Source organism: Aotus nancymaae, unplaced genomic scaffold (genome assembly GCF_030222135.1).
Source record: "Aotus nancymaae isolate 86718 unplaced genomic scaffold, 86718_ANA_hifiasm-v0.15.2.pri h1tg000079l, whole genome shotgun sequence".
In the NCBI taxonomy this organism is placed as follows: domain Eukaryota; kingdom Metazoa; phylum Chordata; class Mammalia; order Primates; family Aotidae; genus Aotus; species Aotus nancymaae.
This window is the reverse complement of record NW_026988494.1, coordinates 24895214-24915016: the sequence shown is the minus strand read 5'-3', so window position 1 is coordinate 24915016 and position 19803 is coordinate 24895214. Positions and strand designations below refer to the sequence as shown.

Genomic DNA, 19803 nt, shown 5'->3' with positions numbered 1-19803 from the left:
TTGAATAAAAAGTCGAAACCCATCGGTACGCTATATACAGATCCATCTCATAAGCAAGGACACACAAAGACGCAAAATAAAGGATTGGAGGAAGACTCACCAATCAAATGGAGAGAAAAAAAAAACAACCAGGAGTTGTAACTTTCATCTCTGACAAAATAGACTTTAATAGTAACAAAGACTAAAAGAAACAAAGAAGGACATTACATAATGGTAAAAGGATCAATGCAACAACAGGAGTCAATGATTATAAATATATATGCACCCAATATAGGAGCACCCAGATACATAAGACAAATTCTTAATGACTTACAAAGAGACTTGGACTCCCACACAATAATAGCGGGAGACTTTGACACCACATTGTTAATATTCGACGGATCAACGAGATAGAAAATTAACAAGGACATCTATGATTAGAACTCAGACCTGGAACAAGTAAACTCAGTGAATATCTATAGAATTGTTCACCGTAGGTCCCCAGAACATTTATTTTTCTCAGTATCACATTACACCTATTTTGAAAGTGACCACATAATTGGAAGTAGATCACTCTTCAGCATTTGCGTAGCATTTCACAGACTTAAATGAAATACTGGTTGGCTGTTTGTTATTTTCTTCCCTTATTCCTTCCTGTCTCTGCTGTTAAGCACAATTATCGGCATAAAAGAAGTTTTTAATACCTATTTTTAGATTGCATTCCAGCCTGGGCAATAGAGCAAGAATCCTGTTCTCTCTCCTGCTTTCTCTTTCTCTTTAATTCTTTCTTTCAAAAAAAAAAAAAAAAAAAACAGAGCTGAATAGGCTTAGCAAGAAAAGAAATTCAAGAGACGGAGAGGAGGAGCCTCTAAAACATCCACAAAAAAATAAACCATTTCATAGCAATGCTGACTATTTTAACTGATTCTTGATGACAGAAGCACAGAAGAGGTAGATGATGCAACGCCATGGTTGCCGAAGGCAATTGCCACAAAATAAATTTAACCCTTTGAATACCCCAGTGGCCACACATCGTTACAAAAAGTTTCAACTGTCAGGAGCAAAACTGGGGTGAAGGGGCTACTCCCCAACACATGTAACTTGTCCAAGCCCTGCCACGGCCACCACCTCCCTGAATCCTCAAAGCAACCCTGTCAGGCAAGACACACTGATCCAGGCACTCTGACAACTCAGAAAAAAACCAGGACCAAGCTGTGGGGCACCGAGCCTGGGCTAACAAGCAGCAGAGTCAGGACCGGCACGAAGGTCTCCCGACTCCCAGCTCCATGAAGACGCATCAAGACTGGGCCTCAAATTCTTTCCATTACACCTCATGTTTCTCCCTGGATTATCTCCATAAAGGATAAAAACAATATCCAGAACACAATTCCAACTCTGAGAAATTGTCTGATTTTCCTCCTTGTCTCTATCCCTCCTCAAAAAAAAAAAAGAAGAAGAAGAAAAATGCCATCTGCCCGTGGTGTTTCCCAAGCAGACATGGGAGGTGCTGAGCCTAATGAACCTCACAGAAGCCCATGCCAAAGCGATTCAGAGAAATGCAAAAGATGAGAGCAAGGGCAAGGCGACCTCGGAGCAGCCTACGTGACAGAAATCAGCTCAATCTGGCCCTGCATGGAAGAAGGCCCCTGGGCCTCCCAGAAGAGGGATTAAGTTCAGCCGATGAATGCATGGCATCAGTTACTCCTCTCGATTGCTCTCCAAATCACCCTCTGGGAGGCAAGGGGAAATCTAGGGCATCTATCCAGGGCTTCTATAGGAAACAAGAGATACCCAATATACCACCATCTTGGTGAGCATCTTCCATGCTGGGTGCGGCCTCCCACTTCGTGGAAGATGTATGATATCTGATCATTTTCTCCCTGTGTATTACAGAAAAAGTACTTTTAAATAACAGGTGGATGGAAGGTCAGGATAAAACTTGAACATGAAAATCTTTCTGTTCTTCGGGGATGGATAGGAGCCCTGTACCCGAGGGCAAACTCGAGGTGGGTGATGTGTCTGGGATTGTTGTAAAGTGCCTGGCTTGAGGCTGGGCACAAAGCAGCTTTCACAAGCAGGCTAACTGCTGCAAAGCAAACGTTCCTCTCCCATTCTGGGATCTGCAAGTGCCACTGGCCCAGAGCTTGGATTGGAATCCCAGCCGTCACACTTGCAGGCTCTGTGGCTTCAGGCAAGTCACCTGACATCCCTGGACTTCCCATTTCTTCATTTATAACAGGAGGATAAGCCCATTTATCTTCAGGGCTGATGGAAGGGATTAGAAACAGTGTACACAGGGCTTGCTTGGCACAAACTCCTGATAAATGATAACAATTATCTGTTCCCTCCAAACAACTCACTTTCTTTTAACCATCTCTTATGAAAAGAACAGAATCACACCACTCCTGCCCATGACTCCCAGCAGGTCTGTGGAGAGGTCCAGAGAGCAACTGCTAGGGTCACGCCCTTCCCGAGCTCATCGGAGGGCAAGAGGATTCAACACGTGTCCTTTAGAGTGATGGATGTCTGGGTTTGCTTAGGGCAGCCCTGGTTTACACTGCGGTCCTGGAATCATTATTAGTAGAATATAGAAGTATATTCGTTTGGAGAAGAACCTAAACTTTCATCCTACAAAGAGAGCTGAAGCCCCATCTAATTGTGTAAAGCGACATAACACCATGCCACCAATGCTGCGCCCAAGCTATGAATTTCTGCCTGCTTTCCACTTAAAACTCCGAAGCGAAAGTTGCATTTCCTCCAAAAGATTAGGTCCTCCCTCACTGGGCTCAGAGGTGGCTCCAAAATATCTGTCAAGGCCTCAGGGACACAGTTTCCTCACTAAACTCTCTCCTTGCTTTAAGGATGGACCCATCCTACCTGCTTTTTTATCTCCTGTGATTTCTGCAGCTAATGAGCTAAGGCACATAATAAACAGCTGGGCATGGTGGTTCATGCCTGTAATCCCAGCACTTTGGGAGACCGAGATGGGCAGATCACCTGAGGTGATCTGCTTCTGCCCAGCTGAAGCAAAGAGGCATGAGATGTGCCTGTCCACACAAAGGAATTGCTCGCCTCTGCCAGAACTAGCTAATAACGGCTCTTCCCTTTGCTTTCAGTTCTGCTGGGTCCGTGCTATCCCTTGGTTTGACACCACAAAAGAGGAAGGAGCCACCAGCCACACCCGGCTGGAGAGGAGAGAGCTCAGCCCTCTGCCAGGCCTCTCCCACTCGGCACTGCTGGGCACGGCAGGCCCTACATGACTAAATGCTTCCTTAGCCGAAACACCCACTGGGGAAGAATTTGTCGCCAACACTTCCAGCAGCACGACCCTGCAGCCCTGCCTGGGAGCTCAGCAAACTACACGGCAGAGGGGAAGAAGGTGGAGGTCTGGTTGAGCAAGGAATGCAACACCCCCAGCAGACAATGCAAGGAATCCACCATGAAAAACAGAGGGGCCTGAATTCAACAGCACAGCAATGGACACTTATAAAGTTGGCCTCATTTGAATTACAAAAAAGCCTTCAAATTCAAGGCTAGTAAGATTTATTGATTTGATGGGCTGTTTTCTGGGGACATTGCTTTATATCTGCAGGGCCAGATGTGTTGTCAAGAAAATTTAGGCTCCAAACTCTCCAGAGATTATTTGCAGGAGGAAAAAAAAGTGAAAAGTAAAATTTTTATTTTCTTGCATAAGAAGTCTTCTTACAGGATCATAAGCCCTATAAGCTGAATTATACTCTTTTTTTTTAAGATGGGGTCTCACTGTCTCCCAGACTAGAGTACAGTGGCACAACCACAGCTAACTACACCCTCGAACTCTGGGGCTCAAACAATCCTTCCACCTCAGCCTTCCGAACAGCTGGGACTACAGGTATGTGCCACCACGCCCAGCTAATTTTTTATTTTTATTTTATTTATTTATTTATTTATTTTGGTAGAGACAAGGCTTCACTTTGCTGCGCAGGCTGTCTTGAACTCCTAGCTTCAAGTGATTCCCCTACCTCAGTCTCCCAAAGTGCTGGGATTAAAGGCATAAGCCACCATGCCTAGCCAATAAGAAAGCTTCTTCTACAAAGTTGTGTTTCCTGCTGTGTTCAAAACACAAACTCATGTACACGGGCCTGGAGGTGAAACAATCCTTGAGACCTCTTCCTGATCTCACCAAGTGACAGTGAAGTGAGATAATCCATCTGGAATCAGGTGGCATGCAACTACATCTTTGATACAGGAGAGGTGAACAGACAAATGGTCAATTGACAGATTAAACAGCGAATAGACGTATACAGATAGATTAGAAAGATGATCGATTAATGATAGATTAGGATAAATAAAATAGATAAATGATAATAGATATAGATTAGAGATGATGGATTAAATAGAGATGGCAGATAAGGACAGACAGATTCAAGGTAGATACAGACTAGATAGATATATATCAATATATAGGTTAGATAAATGATAGGTAGGTAGGGAAATAGATGGTAGATTTGATTATTTCATAAGCTTCTGGAGGCCACCTGGCTATAGAATTCACCTATCCCAGGTCATGCTAGATAAATATAAATGAATGGACAGAACAGATGACAAAGATAGATGGATAGATAGATGGATGATAGAGATGATGATAGAAAGATAAAGATGGATATAGACAGATGTGAGAGAGGGAGATCTTTTCAAACGTGTTCCAAAAGTGTCACAATCATTACTTTTAAATAGTATGGCACAAAAATAACCTCACTTTTTACACAGCCCTAAGAAACAGGAATTGGTTGTCTCCATTTTACAGACGTGGAAATAGACATCTGGAAACACATTAGGATTATCACACTCAAACAGAAAGCACCAGAAAGGGAAGTTAAACTTAGATCTGATTCTTGGAGCACTCCCATCCCTGTCCTGTTGAGTTACTTACAATCCCATCCTCTGAAGCCTGGTCCAGTAAACTGTGCTCAGCAGTGGGAGGGGGACTGGGAAGGAGGTGAATGGCTGCGGTAAGAGTCCGTGATTCTATGTTATTATCAGGCCCTTTTGATTTTTGCCTCACAGTCTCCCCAGTCCTGACCTATCATTAGCGGGTGATTAGGTCATAAACACTACAGATTCAACCTAAAGACAGTAGGGTTTTCTCAGGGAACCAGCACAGCAGGTGGCCACAGGCTGGGGACAGCAGCCTACATTCCAGTTCCACTCTGCCCCCAGCACCTACCCTGTCCCCCTAGGCAGCCCTGCTCCTGCTCATCACCACTTACTCCAAGTCCTAACCAGTGCCCTATTAGGGAATTTGCCAAGTAAAGCCTCCCTGAACACCAAGGACAGCAACCGAAGGAGGCTCTTTCCAGTGACAATCAGCTCAGCCCCTCTGTGGTTAAGCTTCTGGGGAGTATCTGGCTGAGGCATCCACCCAGGCCAGGCCACAACAGTGTGAGCCCACTCTGTTCATGAACAGGACAGGACGGAACAGAGAACAGGGAGCTGAGGGCAGTTCTGGGTTTTGGAAAATCTTGGCAGACATTCATTCGGTTTCAACAGAAATCCAACTATCAGAACAAGCACTGAGCTCCATGATTCTTTATCCCACCTATCACCTTGAGGCTTACAAAACGACCAATGCCAGGCCCACCTAGAACAATTAAGTCATAAGGTCTGGTCTCTGCACTTTGTTAGAAACTCCCCAGGGGATTCTAATGTGCAGTCAAGGTTTTTAAACCACTGCCCCAACTCATAGCAAAATTCCCTTAACTGGACAGCAGCCTCAGCCGCCCCGACCCAACCCCCAGCAGCATCCCCTCTGTCATTAGGGGGACACTTAGTCATATTCAAAGACAGCTACCTCCCAAATGGGTTAACCAGAAAGAACTCTAATTTCTACTCACTGTCACTCCCCTTTATCATTACCCATGGCAGTTAAGACACTCTAAAAGCAAGGAATTTGAGCAAATGGCTTCACCCAATAATCACTGCGAGTCAGAGACAGAACCCTCAAAACCCAAAGAAATCAGTAATCACTCCTTAAGAAGAAAGAGAAAGGTCAGCTTGGGGAGGAAAAGGAGAAAAAAGGGGGAAATGGCCTTAATGGGTGATTCAGGGTCAGAGCCATGGATGGTTAAGACAGAAAACACAAATCCCTTGGCCACCCACAGTCAATTTTCCCTTTAAAACTACTGTACTAGCCGGGTGTGGTGGTGCACGCCTGTAATCCCAGCACTTTGGGAGGCTGAGGCGGGTGGATCACCTCAGGTCAGGAGTTCACAACTAGCCTGACTAAAATGGTGAAACCCCATCTCTACTAAACACAAAAAAAATTAGCTGGGTGTGGTGGTGCATGCCTGTAATCTGAGTTACTTGGGAGGCTGAGACAGGAGAATCACGTGTACCTGGGAGGTGTGAAGGTGCGGTGAGCCGAGATCGCTCCATCGCACTCCAGCCTGGGCAACAAGAGCGAAACTCCATCTCAAAAGAAACAAAAACAAAAACAAAAAGCTAATGTAACGAACAGGTAGAGTGGCTCAGGACTGTAATCCCAGCACTTTGGGAGGCCAAGGCGGGAGGATCAGTAGAGGCCAGGAGTTCAAGACCAGCCCGGGCAACACAGGAAGACACCATCTCTACTAACAAATAAAAAATTAGCTGGGTATAGTGGTGTACACCTGCATTCCCAGCTACTGGGGCAAAAGGATTGCTTAAGCCTAGGGGTTCGAAGCCGCAGTAACTATGATTGCAACACTGCACTACAGCCTGGGTAACAGTGAGATACCACCTCTAAAAAATAAATAAATAAAACTTTCTGCACCATTAATTTTTTAAAGAAGGGTAGAACGCTCACCTATTACAGGTTGTCATAAAAAGCTAAGAAAAGCAACCCAGCCAGGCATGGTGTTTCACCCCTGTAATCCCAGCACTTTGGGAGGCTGAGGCGGGTGGATCACAAGGTCAAGAGATCGAGACCATCTTGGCCAACACACGGTAAAACCCTGTCTCTACTAAAAATACAAAAAAATTAGCTGGGCATGGTGGTGTACACCTGTAGTCCCAGCTGCTCAGGAGGCTAATGGAGGAGAATTGCTTAAACCTGGGAGACAGAGGTTGCAGTTAGCTAAGATCGCGCCACTGCATTCCAGCCTGGCGGCAGACTGAGACTTCCTCTAAAAAAGAAGAAAAGAAAAGAGAGAGAGAGAAAAAAAGAAAGAAACAGGAGAAAGAGAAAAAAGAAAGAAAGAGAGAAAGAAAGAAAACCAACCCAACCCTAGGCACGGAAAATGAAATGAAACAGGTGCTCTACCCTGGATCCTGTCTTCAACAGAGAGATATATTAAATGAAACTCCTGAAAACTTACACAGTGTGGTTCGGCATTTTCTTAAGTGACTCCATGGGTATATGCCTGCTTACTAGACACCCTTTCCCCTACAACTCAACATGGAGGTTACACCAGGACCAGTCACATTGCAAGATTTGCAAGGGAGGTGGACAAATGGGAGGCAGTGCCGGGATGGGGTGGTTTCCATCCTGTGCTTCTCAATCTCTGGGATTCCCCAGAGGCAGAGGGGCGGCCATGGGGGGATGCCAAAGAGAAAGTGGAGAGGATCTGGGCTCCATCACAGCCCACCCAGCAGCCGCCCACCACTCCAACCAGAGCAGCTCTGACTTCAGCAGTCTCATGTCTTAGGCAGAGGGGGATCCACACAAAGTTTCACTTGACAAAGGGTTGCCCCGGGACAACAATGCAAAAGCTCTCATGAGTGGAGGAGTAATGGGTCCAGCTCCCATCAGACTCTTTGGGCAGCTTCTTCAGCTGCCCTCACAGCCAGCTCCAGGCATGCAGGGGCCTTAGAAAAATGGAAAGGACATGATCGCTGTAATCACAAGTCTGCCCAGCTCACTCGGCCAGGACACAAGACAAGGGCACCCTCAAACACAGGTGTGTTGTGGAAGCTCTCGTCTAGCAATGAGGAACCCTGAGGTCCCACCACTGAATGCCGGACCCACATGTCCAAAGGTCAGGCCAACGCTGCTGGAGCCTGACTTTCACACTTGCCCCACCTCCAATCCTAGCTCCAGCTATCAATCAGGCCAGCAGGATCGACAGGAAGTTCCCAATAGTCTGTACCAACCAGCTCCAGGGCAAGTCAGAGACGAGGCTCCGGCAAACGCCCAGTGCTGCGACTCTCCAGGCTCCATGTGCAACACCCACAGGCAGGGTCGGCGCTGCGGTGAGAGCGCCTGAAGGGGTGGAGGATCACTGCCCCAATGAGTCAGGCTTACTTCCAGCACCATAACTGCCAGCTCCCAGGGCCAGGTGGGGGCAAGAAACCCTGGGACATTATGGTATCTGCCACAATGTCCACGAAACAGGGCCTAGACACCCACTCGGGGATGCCCTTGCTTTTGGAAGGGCCTAAAAGTCCCTAATCCCCCCAGCCTACCCAGCCTACCGGGCTAGGCCAACCCAATGACTCCCTTGGTGAGAAAAGCATTTGGTAAAGTGTGTGTGCCGGCCCTTTGGGAAGAGCTGTGCTGTCTCTCAGGATGCACCCTCGTCCTTCCTCTCTCCTCGGCTCTGCTCGGCACTATGCATTAGATCAGTCAAAACTATGCCAAGTGGGAGGACAGATTCTTCCAGTCCAGCCATTGAAGGCCGAGAGTCACACAGTGACACCTGAGTAGGCCCAGGCCCCTGGCATCTGCTTGCAGAGGGTACCCATATCCTTAGGGGAAATGTGTGACCTCAACCATGTGGGGACTGAGGACGAGAGGAGGAGCACAGAGAACAGGCCCACACCGACAGCCAATTGGATAACGTGGCTTTCTAATCGCCAGGCCACAGGCAGAATTTGTGGTGACAACTTTGGTCCTGGACTTTGAAACTTAGGTCTGATGTGGTCAGGCGTTTTTGTAAACACTTTCTAACCCGAGTCAAATGAGCACTGCAAAGGGAATAATTAAAGTATCAATTACAGACACATCCATATTACAGTGTGTGCATGCGTTCACACATGTGTACTCACCATCAGGAGGGAGCAACCCAAATGCCACATGGATGAACAAATGACAAGCCATGGATATACCGCAGTGACAACCGGGAGCCACGTCCCTTCAGGAAGCCACCTCGTCTTCCTCCCAGCCCTCCTGCCTCCATGGGAGGCTCGCTGGGAAGAGCCAGGACAAACCCAAGGCACTTGGGGAAATGACCGCTGGGTCCGCCGTGGTGCTGGGCCATGTGATTTCTCCATGTCATGACCCTCTGTACTTGGAGAGCAGGCTCTCCCGCAAGAGGACCAATGAAAGAGCTGCTGTCCCCACCCCCTTCTGAAGAACAGCCCAGACAGAGGGAGCTCTCCCATCCACAACTACAGGCCATGCCTGGGCTCTGGGCTTCTCCTTCCTGCCACCCTCCCCCACCATGGCCAGAGCTGACCACAGGGACTCAGGGAGCTGGGGCTGCAGAGGGGGCCCACTGCAGAGCAAGCGGCTGCTTCCATCAGCGTGAACACAGTCCACGTCAGATACTTAAATCCTGCTCCCTCCTCGTGACACTAAGCCTCTTGACATCACTCAGAGGAAGCAGAAAATCCAGTCTCATTAGTGTATTCATTCATTCATTCATTCATCCATTCACCTATAAGCATTAACAGAGTACCTCTGAGCAGTGAGACTGCCCAGGCAGCAGGGAATAGGGAAATGTAAGAGACAGAGGGGCCTTGATTGAACCACATGCAAGGCTGAAAGCCACCTGGGCTGTGGGATAAAAGCCCAATGTTTGCCAAGGGGCCACACAGCAGCCACAGATCCCAGGAGGAGCTCTGTGCCTGGGGAGCACCCAGGCTGGGCCGTCAAGGGGGACAAAGCTTCTGGAAGCAAGGAAAGAAAGGGAGGGCATCCCTGGCTGAGATGACAATGTGAGTCTGGGCTGGGGCGGCAGGAATGGGCCATGTCGTGGAGGGTTCTGACACACGGGCTGATTCTCTGAGCAAGAGGGAGTCACTGAAGGCTTCAGAGAAAGAAGGCGGCACAATGAGAACTGTGCTAGAGAAACAGCCTGGCAAGAGGCAGGAGACCGGGGACAGACAGCAAGACTCCTCAGAGGGCTGGGGCCAAAATCCAGGAAGAGGTAACAAAGGCCGAATCCATGCAGGTAAAGGAAAAAGTGCAAGAGGTAACACAGAGATGAAAGCAACTCGAGGCAGCGCAAGGACATGAAGATGCCGCCAGCACGACCTCGAGGGAGCCCTCTCCAGTATTGGGCACCAGAAAGGCGGCAGGGAGCAGGCAGGCAGTCTGACTGGGGACTATAAGATGGAGGTGCCTGATGCACATCCAGGGAGCCACAGCCAGAGGAGAAGTGACAAGGTTGGTGCTCAGGAGGGAGGGCCGCTTCCAGCCCTGCGGCAGCGGCAGCTCCCCTCCTCCTCCCTGCTCGCATCCGATCCCCATCTCTGCTGTGTGATGATGCCAAGGGACCAGGAAGCCCATGCGTGTGTTGTGCCTGAGGTAGCACATCCTCTAGGGAAAGCCTGGAGTTCACGTGAGCAGAGAGGCCCTTCAGAGCGGTGGCTCCCAAGCCTCGGAGATCCAGAGTGTGCAGATCTGGCAGGGACCCCTGAAACTCATGCTTTCAAACAGCTCCCCAAGCAGCAGATTCAAATACAGAGTCAAAGGCCTACCAGCAGATTCGCTACTTTAACCAGGTAGGGTGGGACCCAGGAAGCGGGATGTTTCAAGACGCAGCCCCCAGATGCAACACACAGAGCATGTCCGCCAGCCATGCCTGGAGAGCGCCTGCACTCAGTGAATGCTCAGGTCAAGCCTCTGGCAGCTGGGGCCTATTTCTGTGGCTCTAGGGGAATGTAGAGCTCAGTGTGCAAGAGATGGGAGGGTGCCGGTACCCAGCAAGGATGGAATGACAAGAGCTACCACGTGGGAGTGCTGACTACCAGGCAGGTGCCGCTGTGATGCCACCACAGTCCACCTTTGCCAAAACTTACCCCATTTTGCAGATGAGGCCACTGAGGCTGAGAGCAAAGGTTGCCCATGGCAGGCAGTGAGGCCAGAGCTACAGGTGCACGTTCCACACCTGGCCACCTGCACCGATGCACAGGGTAAGTGTTGGCAAGTTGGCTCTGTGCCTCTGGCCTCAATCTTCCCCTCTATAAAAAAGAGGTAACTGGGCCGGACACAGTGGCTCACACTTGGAATCCCAGTGCTTTGGGAGGCCGAGGCGGTGGATCATGAGGTCAGGAGTTCGAGACCAGCCTAGCCAACAAGATAAAACCTCCGTCTTTACAAAAAATTAGCTGGGTGTGGTAGCGCATGCCTGTAATCCCAGCTACTCAGGAGGCTGAGGCAGGAGAATCACTTGAATCTGGGAGACGTAGTGCGCTAAGACCACGCCACTGCATGCCAGCCTGGGCAACAGAGTGAGAGTCTGTCACACACACAAAAAATAGATGTAACTGTTCCCAGCTGTTTCCTAGAAACTCTGGGATCCTAAACTCGAATGACCATGAAGCCCCTGGGAACTCCATAGGGTTTTCTCCAGGCAGCAACATGGCTGCCCCCGCAACCCCCGGGCCAGTCTGGATGCCGCCCGCAGAGGATGTCTGCAATCTCTGCCCACTCGCCACTGGATGGAAAGGGCAAAGGGCGTTCCCCCTGCTCCACATGGAGTCCTCCTCATAAAGATTTCATTGTGCAATTCTCAATAGCAGGCTCTGTTTAATGGCAATAATATTATCTTCTGCTGCTGACATGCCATCTCCTTTTTTAAACTGAGAATATTTGGCTGCGTTCTCCTCTACATGCAGTGCCATTTCAGACAGAAAGGAGCCTCCAGGGCCTGTGACCTGGGAAACGCAGAGCCAGCAGGGAGGCATGTGAGGATTTACCTGTGAGGGCAGGTGACATGGTGACATGGTCTGGAGAAAGCCAGAAAACCAGGAGGGTGGAGGGCATGTGGGCAGGGCAGGGGGGAGTTGGGAGGAAGAGGGAGATTTTCGTAATTTTGTACCAGTTCACTTTAATTGTTTATTTCAGCAAGACTGGGCCTGTGAAGTTTTCAAAGTGCCCAAGCATTTCTCACTGGACTCAATATGTTAAGTCAAAGAAAGCAGCAGGTCACAGGTGCCAATGAAGTGGCATTAAGCTACTTCTCCTTGCAAGGCCTCCTTCCCTGTGAAGCAAATCCCAGCCACTCACTCACTTGAAGCAATGCAGAACGAATGACCAGCAAGCAGAAAAAGGGAAAAAAACCCTCAGTTCCCCATCTGCATTACCACTATTCTGTCCCCGAGGGAAAGGCAGGCTAGCAGAAATTCCACAGGGGTCAGTAACCATAGGTGATTACTTGCAAGAGTAGTTAATATTTTTCTCGGGCTATAAAAGCAATGGCATTTGGGGGTCACCACGCTAACCATACATTGCCACCTCTGATGACTTTTATTCCTTGAGCTTTGCTCAGTAGACCCCCTACTCTATAGCCGGATTGCATCAGAGCCTCCTTGCAAATGCCATCGCATTCTGGCCAAGAAAGCAGAGTGGGCGGTCAGGCTGTTCCTCCCCTTTCCGGACCACCTGCCCATAAGGCCATCTGCCGACTCTTCCCAGCTCCCTGGGCCAGGTGCGGCACTGGGAGAGGATGTCGCCTGTCCCTAAACAGAAGGAACCCATCTGGATAAATGGAAAGAAGGCCACAGCCACTGAGGGGTAAGCAAAAGAAAAAGGGTGGTGGCAGGAGGGTGAGGGAGTGTCAGCACTCCAGACTTCTAACTCCTGGCTGCGGGCATTTTCCCTCCAATGATAGATGACACTGACCATTCACTCCAGACTTTTTTTTTTTTTTTGAGATGGAGTCTCACTCTATTGTTTAGGATGCAGTGCAGTGGTGTGATCTCAGTTCACTGCAACCTTTGCCTCCCGGGTCCAAAGGAAGGGAAGGAAGGAAAGAGTCAAAAGCAACAGCAAAGGGCCAAAGAGCAGGGTAAGCGTGTGGAGGGAAGAGGCAGATCCAGGAACGCAGGACAGGAGATGGTGGGCTGAGGGGGTCTTTCAAGCAAGTGTGAGAGAAAACAGGGTCTTTCTGTATCTGCTGAGCAAAGTGTACTTGATTAGAGGCAAAATGTCTCTGAGTTTCAGTGAGTGAGTTTCAATGAATGACCGAATGTAGAAGCTGGAAAGGACTTCCTGGGTCATCCAGTGCAAATCCCACACTGAGCACATGCACAGTTACAGCACAGAGTAGGGCAGGGACTCGAAGTCACACAGCAAGTCACTGTCAGAAGAGGACCAGCACTCCAGACTCCTAACTCCTGGCATTTCCCCCTCCAGTGAGGGGTGTGTGTGTGTGTGTGTGTGTGTGTGTGTGTGTGTGTTATATATGTGTATATATATTTATATATGTGTATATATATTTATATATGTATATATATTTATATATATAATTTTTAAATATATTCATATATATATTTTTTTTTTTTTTTTGAGATGGAGTCTCACTCTATTGCTCAGGATGGAGTGTAACGATATGATCTCAGTTCACTGAAGCCTCTGCCTCCCAGGTACAAAAATTCTCCTGCTTCAGCCTCCCGAGTAGCTGAGACTCCAGGCCCACACCACCACACCTGGCTAATTTTTGTATATTTAGTAGAGATGAGGTTTCACCATCTTGGCCAGGCTAGTCTCAAACTCCTGACCTCAAGTGCTCCACCCGCCTCAGTGTCCCAAAGCGCTGGAATTACAGGCATGTGCCACCACGCCCAGCCAGAAAAATATTGTTTTTAATGGCTTACTGACTCTCTGTGACCAATGCAGGGGCCTGCAGGGCTTCCCTGTGAACTCCAAACTGAGGCAGATGATCATCCTGACTTGGCCTTCCCGGCTGACACCCAAACAGTCTAGGCTTCTCCAAGTTCAAGTGTTTCTCCACAGCCTGCCCTGACGGAGAGGCAGAAATGCCCACAGCTGCCAGTGATTCCCCAGCAACTGACAAGGTGCAGGCTCTGCTCTCCCTAGGTGTGCATGAAAGAACCCCCACACACAACACCGGAAAATAGCACCCACTAGGTTACAGGGCAACGTGTGCAGCAAGACACAAGTCGCAAGGCTTACACTCGGAGGCTTTAATCAGTGGTGCCAAGAAAGCTGAAACAGGAGAGAGCTGTTCCTGATGTTTCAGATCCTGAAGTCCAGGACAGAGAGAACCCAGAAGCTGAGTTGTAATTTAAAATGCAGGGGAACCCGCCAGGCGAGGTGGCTCATGCCTCTAATCCCAGCACTTTGGGAGGCCGAGTTGGGCAGATCACAAGGTCAGGAGTTCAAGACCAGCCTGGCTAACATGGTGAAACCCCATCTTTACTAAAAATAGAAAAAATTAGCCGGGTATGGTGGTGGCTGCCTGTAATTCCAGCTACGCAAGAAGCTGAGGCAGCAGAATTGCTTGAACCCAAGAGGTGGAGGTTGCAGTGAGCTGAGATGGCACCACTGCACTCAAGCCTGGGTGACAGAGCAAGACTCCATCTCAGGGAAAAACAAAAAAACAAAAAAAAAACATAAAAATGAAATAAAATGCAGGGGAACTCAAATTAGGAGGGGAGGGCGGAGCAATATTCCTCTAGCTCAGGCAAGATAGAAAAGAAGCTTCCAGGTAGACCCCAAAGCCACAGGTAAAAAGACCACCGCCCAAAAAAATAACGAGTAAGATAGGTTTTTCTATAGCAGAAATAGCTGAGTTTTTTTCTACTTAGACCCTCTTCTCAACTGCAGTGCTAACTTTTCATATATGACAGACTCTATGTTGACTTTCACCCTTGGATAAAATCTATTTTAAAAAATGTGTATCTGATGGCCCACGGTGCAGCTTGCCCACCTCCTCAAAAAACAAAATGGCATTTGTCAAAAGGATAACCAGTAGGCATGCGGGAATCTGGCAGTTCACAAGCAATCTCTTAATACGTGTGCTGTGTCCAGTGAACACAGTTCAGATTTGGTTAAACAAAAAGCACAAACCCCTTGGAGCAATATGTAAGCGGCACCCAGCTGTGACTGCCAGCAATTTTCATATCTAAAAGGCAATTGTTTCATCTGTGGGACCCCTCCAAGTAAGGCTGCCCGATTCCTTTTACGTTAAACCCAGCCTAGAGAGTATCACCCCCATTTGATTTCCGTATCAGAGGAACAGGAGTTCCTGGTTCAACATGTCATTTGTTGCACCCCATCCTCATTCTAAGAGGCGGCACTCTTAGGAATTTTTCTGAAAATCACAATCAAATACTTCTGCAAAATGGCTTAAAGTTGATGGTGTTGGAATGACTTCAAATGCAGTGTTTTTAAAGCCAAATCACATTTGGGGGTCAAGAGAGACAAAAGGCCACACAGAGAGAAAGCCAGAAGCCATTCATCTTATGGAAACTCCCTAGAACCATATCCTCCAGTTCAATGGGAGAACTTAAAATTTGACAGAAAATGAGCATAAATAAATAAGACAAATGGTTAATACACCCTCACCCCCTTATTTGGTAGATAAGTGGCTCAGGACAGCAACTTTTAGAGAAAAGAATCAAACAACACAGACTTATTTGCAAACTCTCACATTTCCTAAGCACTACAATGATGGTTTTTAAGCTTCTTACTGATCATGGTGGTTCCCCCAGCCAGGGCCGCCTTGGTTCCTTGGAAGAAATCATCAGCAGACGTCATTCCCTGGTCAGGCATCTGGAAACGAGTGTGAACATCGATTCCTCCAGGGATCACCATCCGGGAGTGGGCCTCAATGGTCTTCACCCCTCCTGGCACAATCAGATTTTCTCCTATTTGCCTAAACAAACAGGGTTGGTGAAAAGGGTTATAAATGGAACGTGGACTCAAATAGGACATGACAGCTACTTTCACTAACCTATAAACCATCCTCCACTCTGTATGGGCTCTTCAGATCATCGTTATGATTCATAATAACAACACTCTCCACTCCTACCCCAGAGCAAAAGGCAATGCAGAGTATACTAGAAAGCAAAAGTCAAATAAGGCATCACTGGCCCCACTCAAAGAGGTTTTGTTCCCAAGAAACCTCCTAAGATCAAATGATAAGGCCCCAAGATATTTCTAAAAACTGTCATTAAACTCCCTTTACAACACCTGCAATTGAGCTAATTATCCTATAGCAATTTTCTCCAGACCTGGCTGTATTTTCCAAACATTTATTTTTACCATATCCTTTTCACCAGAGGGGAAATAGGGGTGAAAGGGTGGGGTAGAACAAAATGAAGCCAAAAAAATAAATAAAAAGTGAACACTATGATTGCAATGATTTAAAATTTTGGAAGCATGTGTTCAGTCATTTAGAATATGAAAAAGCTAACAGCTGTAATATAATGAAAAAGGCAGAAAAATGCGTATTTATTATGTTGGGGGACATGATTCTTTTCCAATTTTTAAAAAACATTTTTACATCTTTCTACCAATTTTTTAAGGAGAATATTAATCAAGGAGGAGTTGGTAAAGTTCTAGAACAAATTAGTGATGAGTAAAAATAGCACACAGGCCTGCACACTTCTGGGCCAGTGTCTTTCTACCGCCTTATAATTGGGGGAAAATGGAACATGAAAGTCCTGGCATTTGAGAGCCTGGAGCTGAGACTGTCACAGCAAACACACATGGAGAAAACATTAAACGTGGAAATGTTAAAATCTATTTTAGGTTCATAAATCAGGGTGTGAGCTTCCAGGCAACAGGCACAGCCACTCCAGTTTTCCACTCCTCTGGACTGGTTTACAGCTATCCCTTGATGAATGCTGCTTATTTAAAAGCTGTCACTGGCTGCAGTGTTTGTCTTTAAACAGATGTGCTATTTCTCCAGAGCCCCGGGAGCTGCCCCAGTAGAAAGGGCAGAAGGATACTGGGATGAACTCAGCTCCCTTAACCCTCTAGAGTCCAAAAATACCCCAACTCAGGAACTGCCCTGTTGCTTCTCCTTTGTAACATTAACACAATAAACACAAGGGCAGACTTATTTGCACTGGCTGCCACTGAGAATAAAACCTAAACGTCCCTCAGGATTTAGGCAGTAATTTGTCTGTATTACTTGGTAATTAACTTGGTATCTTTCTTTGTCCCCTCCAACTTGGATACTTGATGAAGAAAGCAGATGTGCTGTCTTAATAGAGGAGGCTGTCTTTCACATTTTCGTCCCTTGGGCAATCCAACTCAAACCACTACATTCTAGAAAACCCTTTAATATATTCAACATATCACAAACCAAGTATTTGAAGTGGCAACAAAAAGATATCATATCACCTCAGCTAAAAAATAGTATATTACATAATACATAATGCAACGAGTGTGCATTAAATGTTGCTTTGAATTCCCTAAATTTGAGTTTTCAAATTCACTAAATACCGCCAATCAAAACCGGTTTAAAACAGATACTAAGTTGGTCACTCTCTGATGTTTCTGAAGTTTGATACTATGTACGTGAACGGTAGCTAATGCTTGGGAAGCCTGGGAAGTATTCAAATACATCTGTATATCATGAGTTAGACTTACTTGATCAACCCATCTTCCATGTATATGTCTGCATAGAACGACTGGTCATCATTAACAATTTTACCTCCTTTGATCAGAAGACGATCACTCTGAAACAAAGAGGCAGTAAGGTCACAATGCATAACTGACCTATGAGAAACACAGGTGCTAAGCTATGTGAGCTAAGGTTACATTTTCACCATTCAAAAGTGATGTTCAAAATAAGCCCATTTTGGAACAGTTCAAGTGACAAAAGTAAGCCTGGAACCTATTCATCACCTGATGAGTCAGAACACACCGGGAAAGATCATCCTAGAAAAAAGAATCATCTCTTTCAATTAGGTCTTGGACTCCAAAGGGAAAAAAAAAGCAGTGAAAATATTTCATATAAAGAAGATAATGCTTTTTAAAATGGCTTTTCGCTAAGCCGCAATTAAAAAAAAAAACAAAACCCACATTTAGGAAAGCTATGTCTTGGCAACAATGTATCAAGCAAAATTGACCAAAAGTCTGTTGTCATGGGATATACCACACAAACGCACTGGGTTCAACCACAGCAAGGTTTCCATTTAGTATGTCCTTTATATGTGCATTTATCTTTAGGTATATCACAGCAAATATAGCAAAAAGGGAGGGAAAAGACTGCAAAAAAAATACGCTATTTTAACTAGACCATTAAGAAAAAGGTAAACTGCCGTGATAAAGTACATGAGATAGCAAATTCTAAAATGCAATGCCGCTATAGATTGCTGGTGCACTTATATTTTAACCGGTGACATTTACACAAAAAAATAAAGGACAGCTAGCAGATAAGGGCTGAGAATGTGACCAAAATGCTACATTGACTCATCGCTGTTGCAAATGCTGCTGATGGAAGGGAATGCTAGCAGCCAGTGTTCAGTAAGTATGGACCTGTATTATCCAGAATGGGCTTAAACCGTACAAGCTCAACCATACACTGCCCTTTTAATACATAACACATTTCAAAGAATGGCATTCTTTTGACAAGAGGTAACTCAAAATTCAGTTACAAAACAATATTCTCAGCAGGTGCTATCTCTCTTTAGCAACTACCAAGAAAAGGAAATCATCGAAAATCCTTAGAAAATAGATAAGCTACTAGAGAGCAAGGGGAAAAGATAATTATACACATAAATGCACACACCCCTGGGTTTAGAAAGTATTTATCGTCTCTCTAACATATTGAAAACCAATAAGATCATTTTAATTTTGTACACTTCAGGGTCCTTGATCCTGACGGAGACTTTGGAAAGCCAATGAACAGCCAACAATAATTCCCGCACCTGTATAAGGTAAGTGTAAAGACCTTTAACGAAGCCCTGCCATGCACATCATGCCATCAGAGCCTCAAAAGAAATCTGCAAGGTGGATGAGGTCAGGTTCTATTCCCATGACACATAAGGAAACCGAGGCTCAGAGAGGTTAGGCCACTTGCCCAGGTCACCCGAACCAGCGCACTTGTCCTCAGTCTACAATGATCCCTTCTTCTCTCCCAGATCTCTAAGCTTCCATGGAATAAATATCACCTGGAAGGCAAGGGGAGGCCTCGCCCTTCACCTCCTGCTTCCATAGTCACTTTGGTACCTGCCCCAGTCATCACTAAGAATACCCCCAGCCAACATGATGCCAAGAAAAAAAAAAAGTCAAACGCCACACCCCCGTTCATTCTAGTGCCTTCCAGAAGGATCTTACATAAGAGGCTGGCAGTGGTGAGGGAGGGAGGAACACTATGCTATAGGTCCTCTGATAATGCGACCAGATTTTTTAAAGGATGGAGGGGGCGCTCTTTAAAAAAAGAAAAAAAAGTCTTGTTGATTCTTTGCTTTTTTTCTCTCTCTCCCCCCTGTCAAAATGAAGCTGCCTCGTTCATTCACGAAAACAGCAAATTATTTGAGGCTTGCTGCAAAGCTGCTCTCCATCCCCCACTCCCCAGAGTCACCACTCCTTCCTCCAGCGCAGTGAACACACAAGGGTGGGTGCCCCGTGCCGGCCCTGTGGGATCTCGGGTCTTTTGCCTTCAAGAAAAAGCTAGAGCCCTTCTTCTGCTCATCCTAGAAAATCCTCCGAGCACACGCCCCCTCCCCTGTGCATTTGCTCCCCCTCTCTCCTGCGGATGGGTGTGCCCTTGTGCACGGAGAGAAAGCTGGGGTGCCCATGGCTGAAGAGAAAACCGGGGCCAACGCGCGCCCTTACATCCAGCCCTAAAAACACATCCTGATTGTTTTAAAAGAATCTTTCCATGTCTGCCTCAGTCCTGGGTTCTACCCGGGAATCAGCTGGCCGATTGCAACTGCATA

General features: G+C 46.9%; 1 protein-coding gene across 3 annotated transcripts in view; it reads right to left on the bottom strand.

Moving 5' to 3' along the window:
* The window catches only part of DPYSL2 (dihydropyrimidinase like 2), a 139687-nt gene that overhangs the window by 61282 nt on the left and 58602 nt on the right, over positions 1-19803 (bottom strand). For all 3 annotated transcript variants that reach the window (XM_012435149.3, XM_012435150.3, XM_064368713.1), the window contains exons 2-3: positions 17507-17595; positions 15598-15782 (exon numbers count right to left, since the gene is read on the bottom strand). In XM_012435149.3, coding sequence (XP_012290572.2) covers positions 15598-15782; positions 17507-17595 — 274 coding nt within the window. The remainder of the gene's footprint in view (positions 1-15597; positions 15783-17506; positions 17596-19803) is intronic.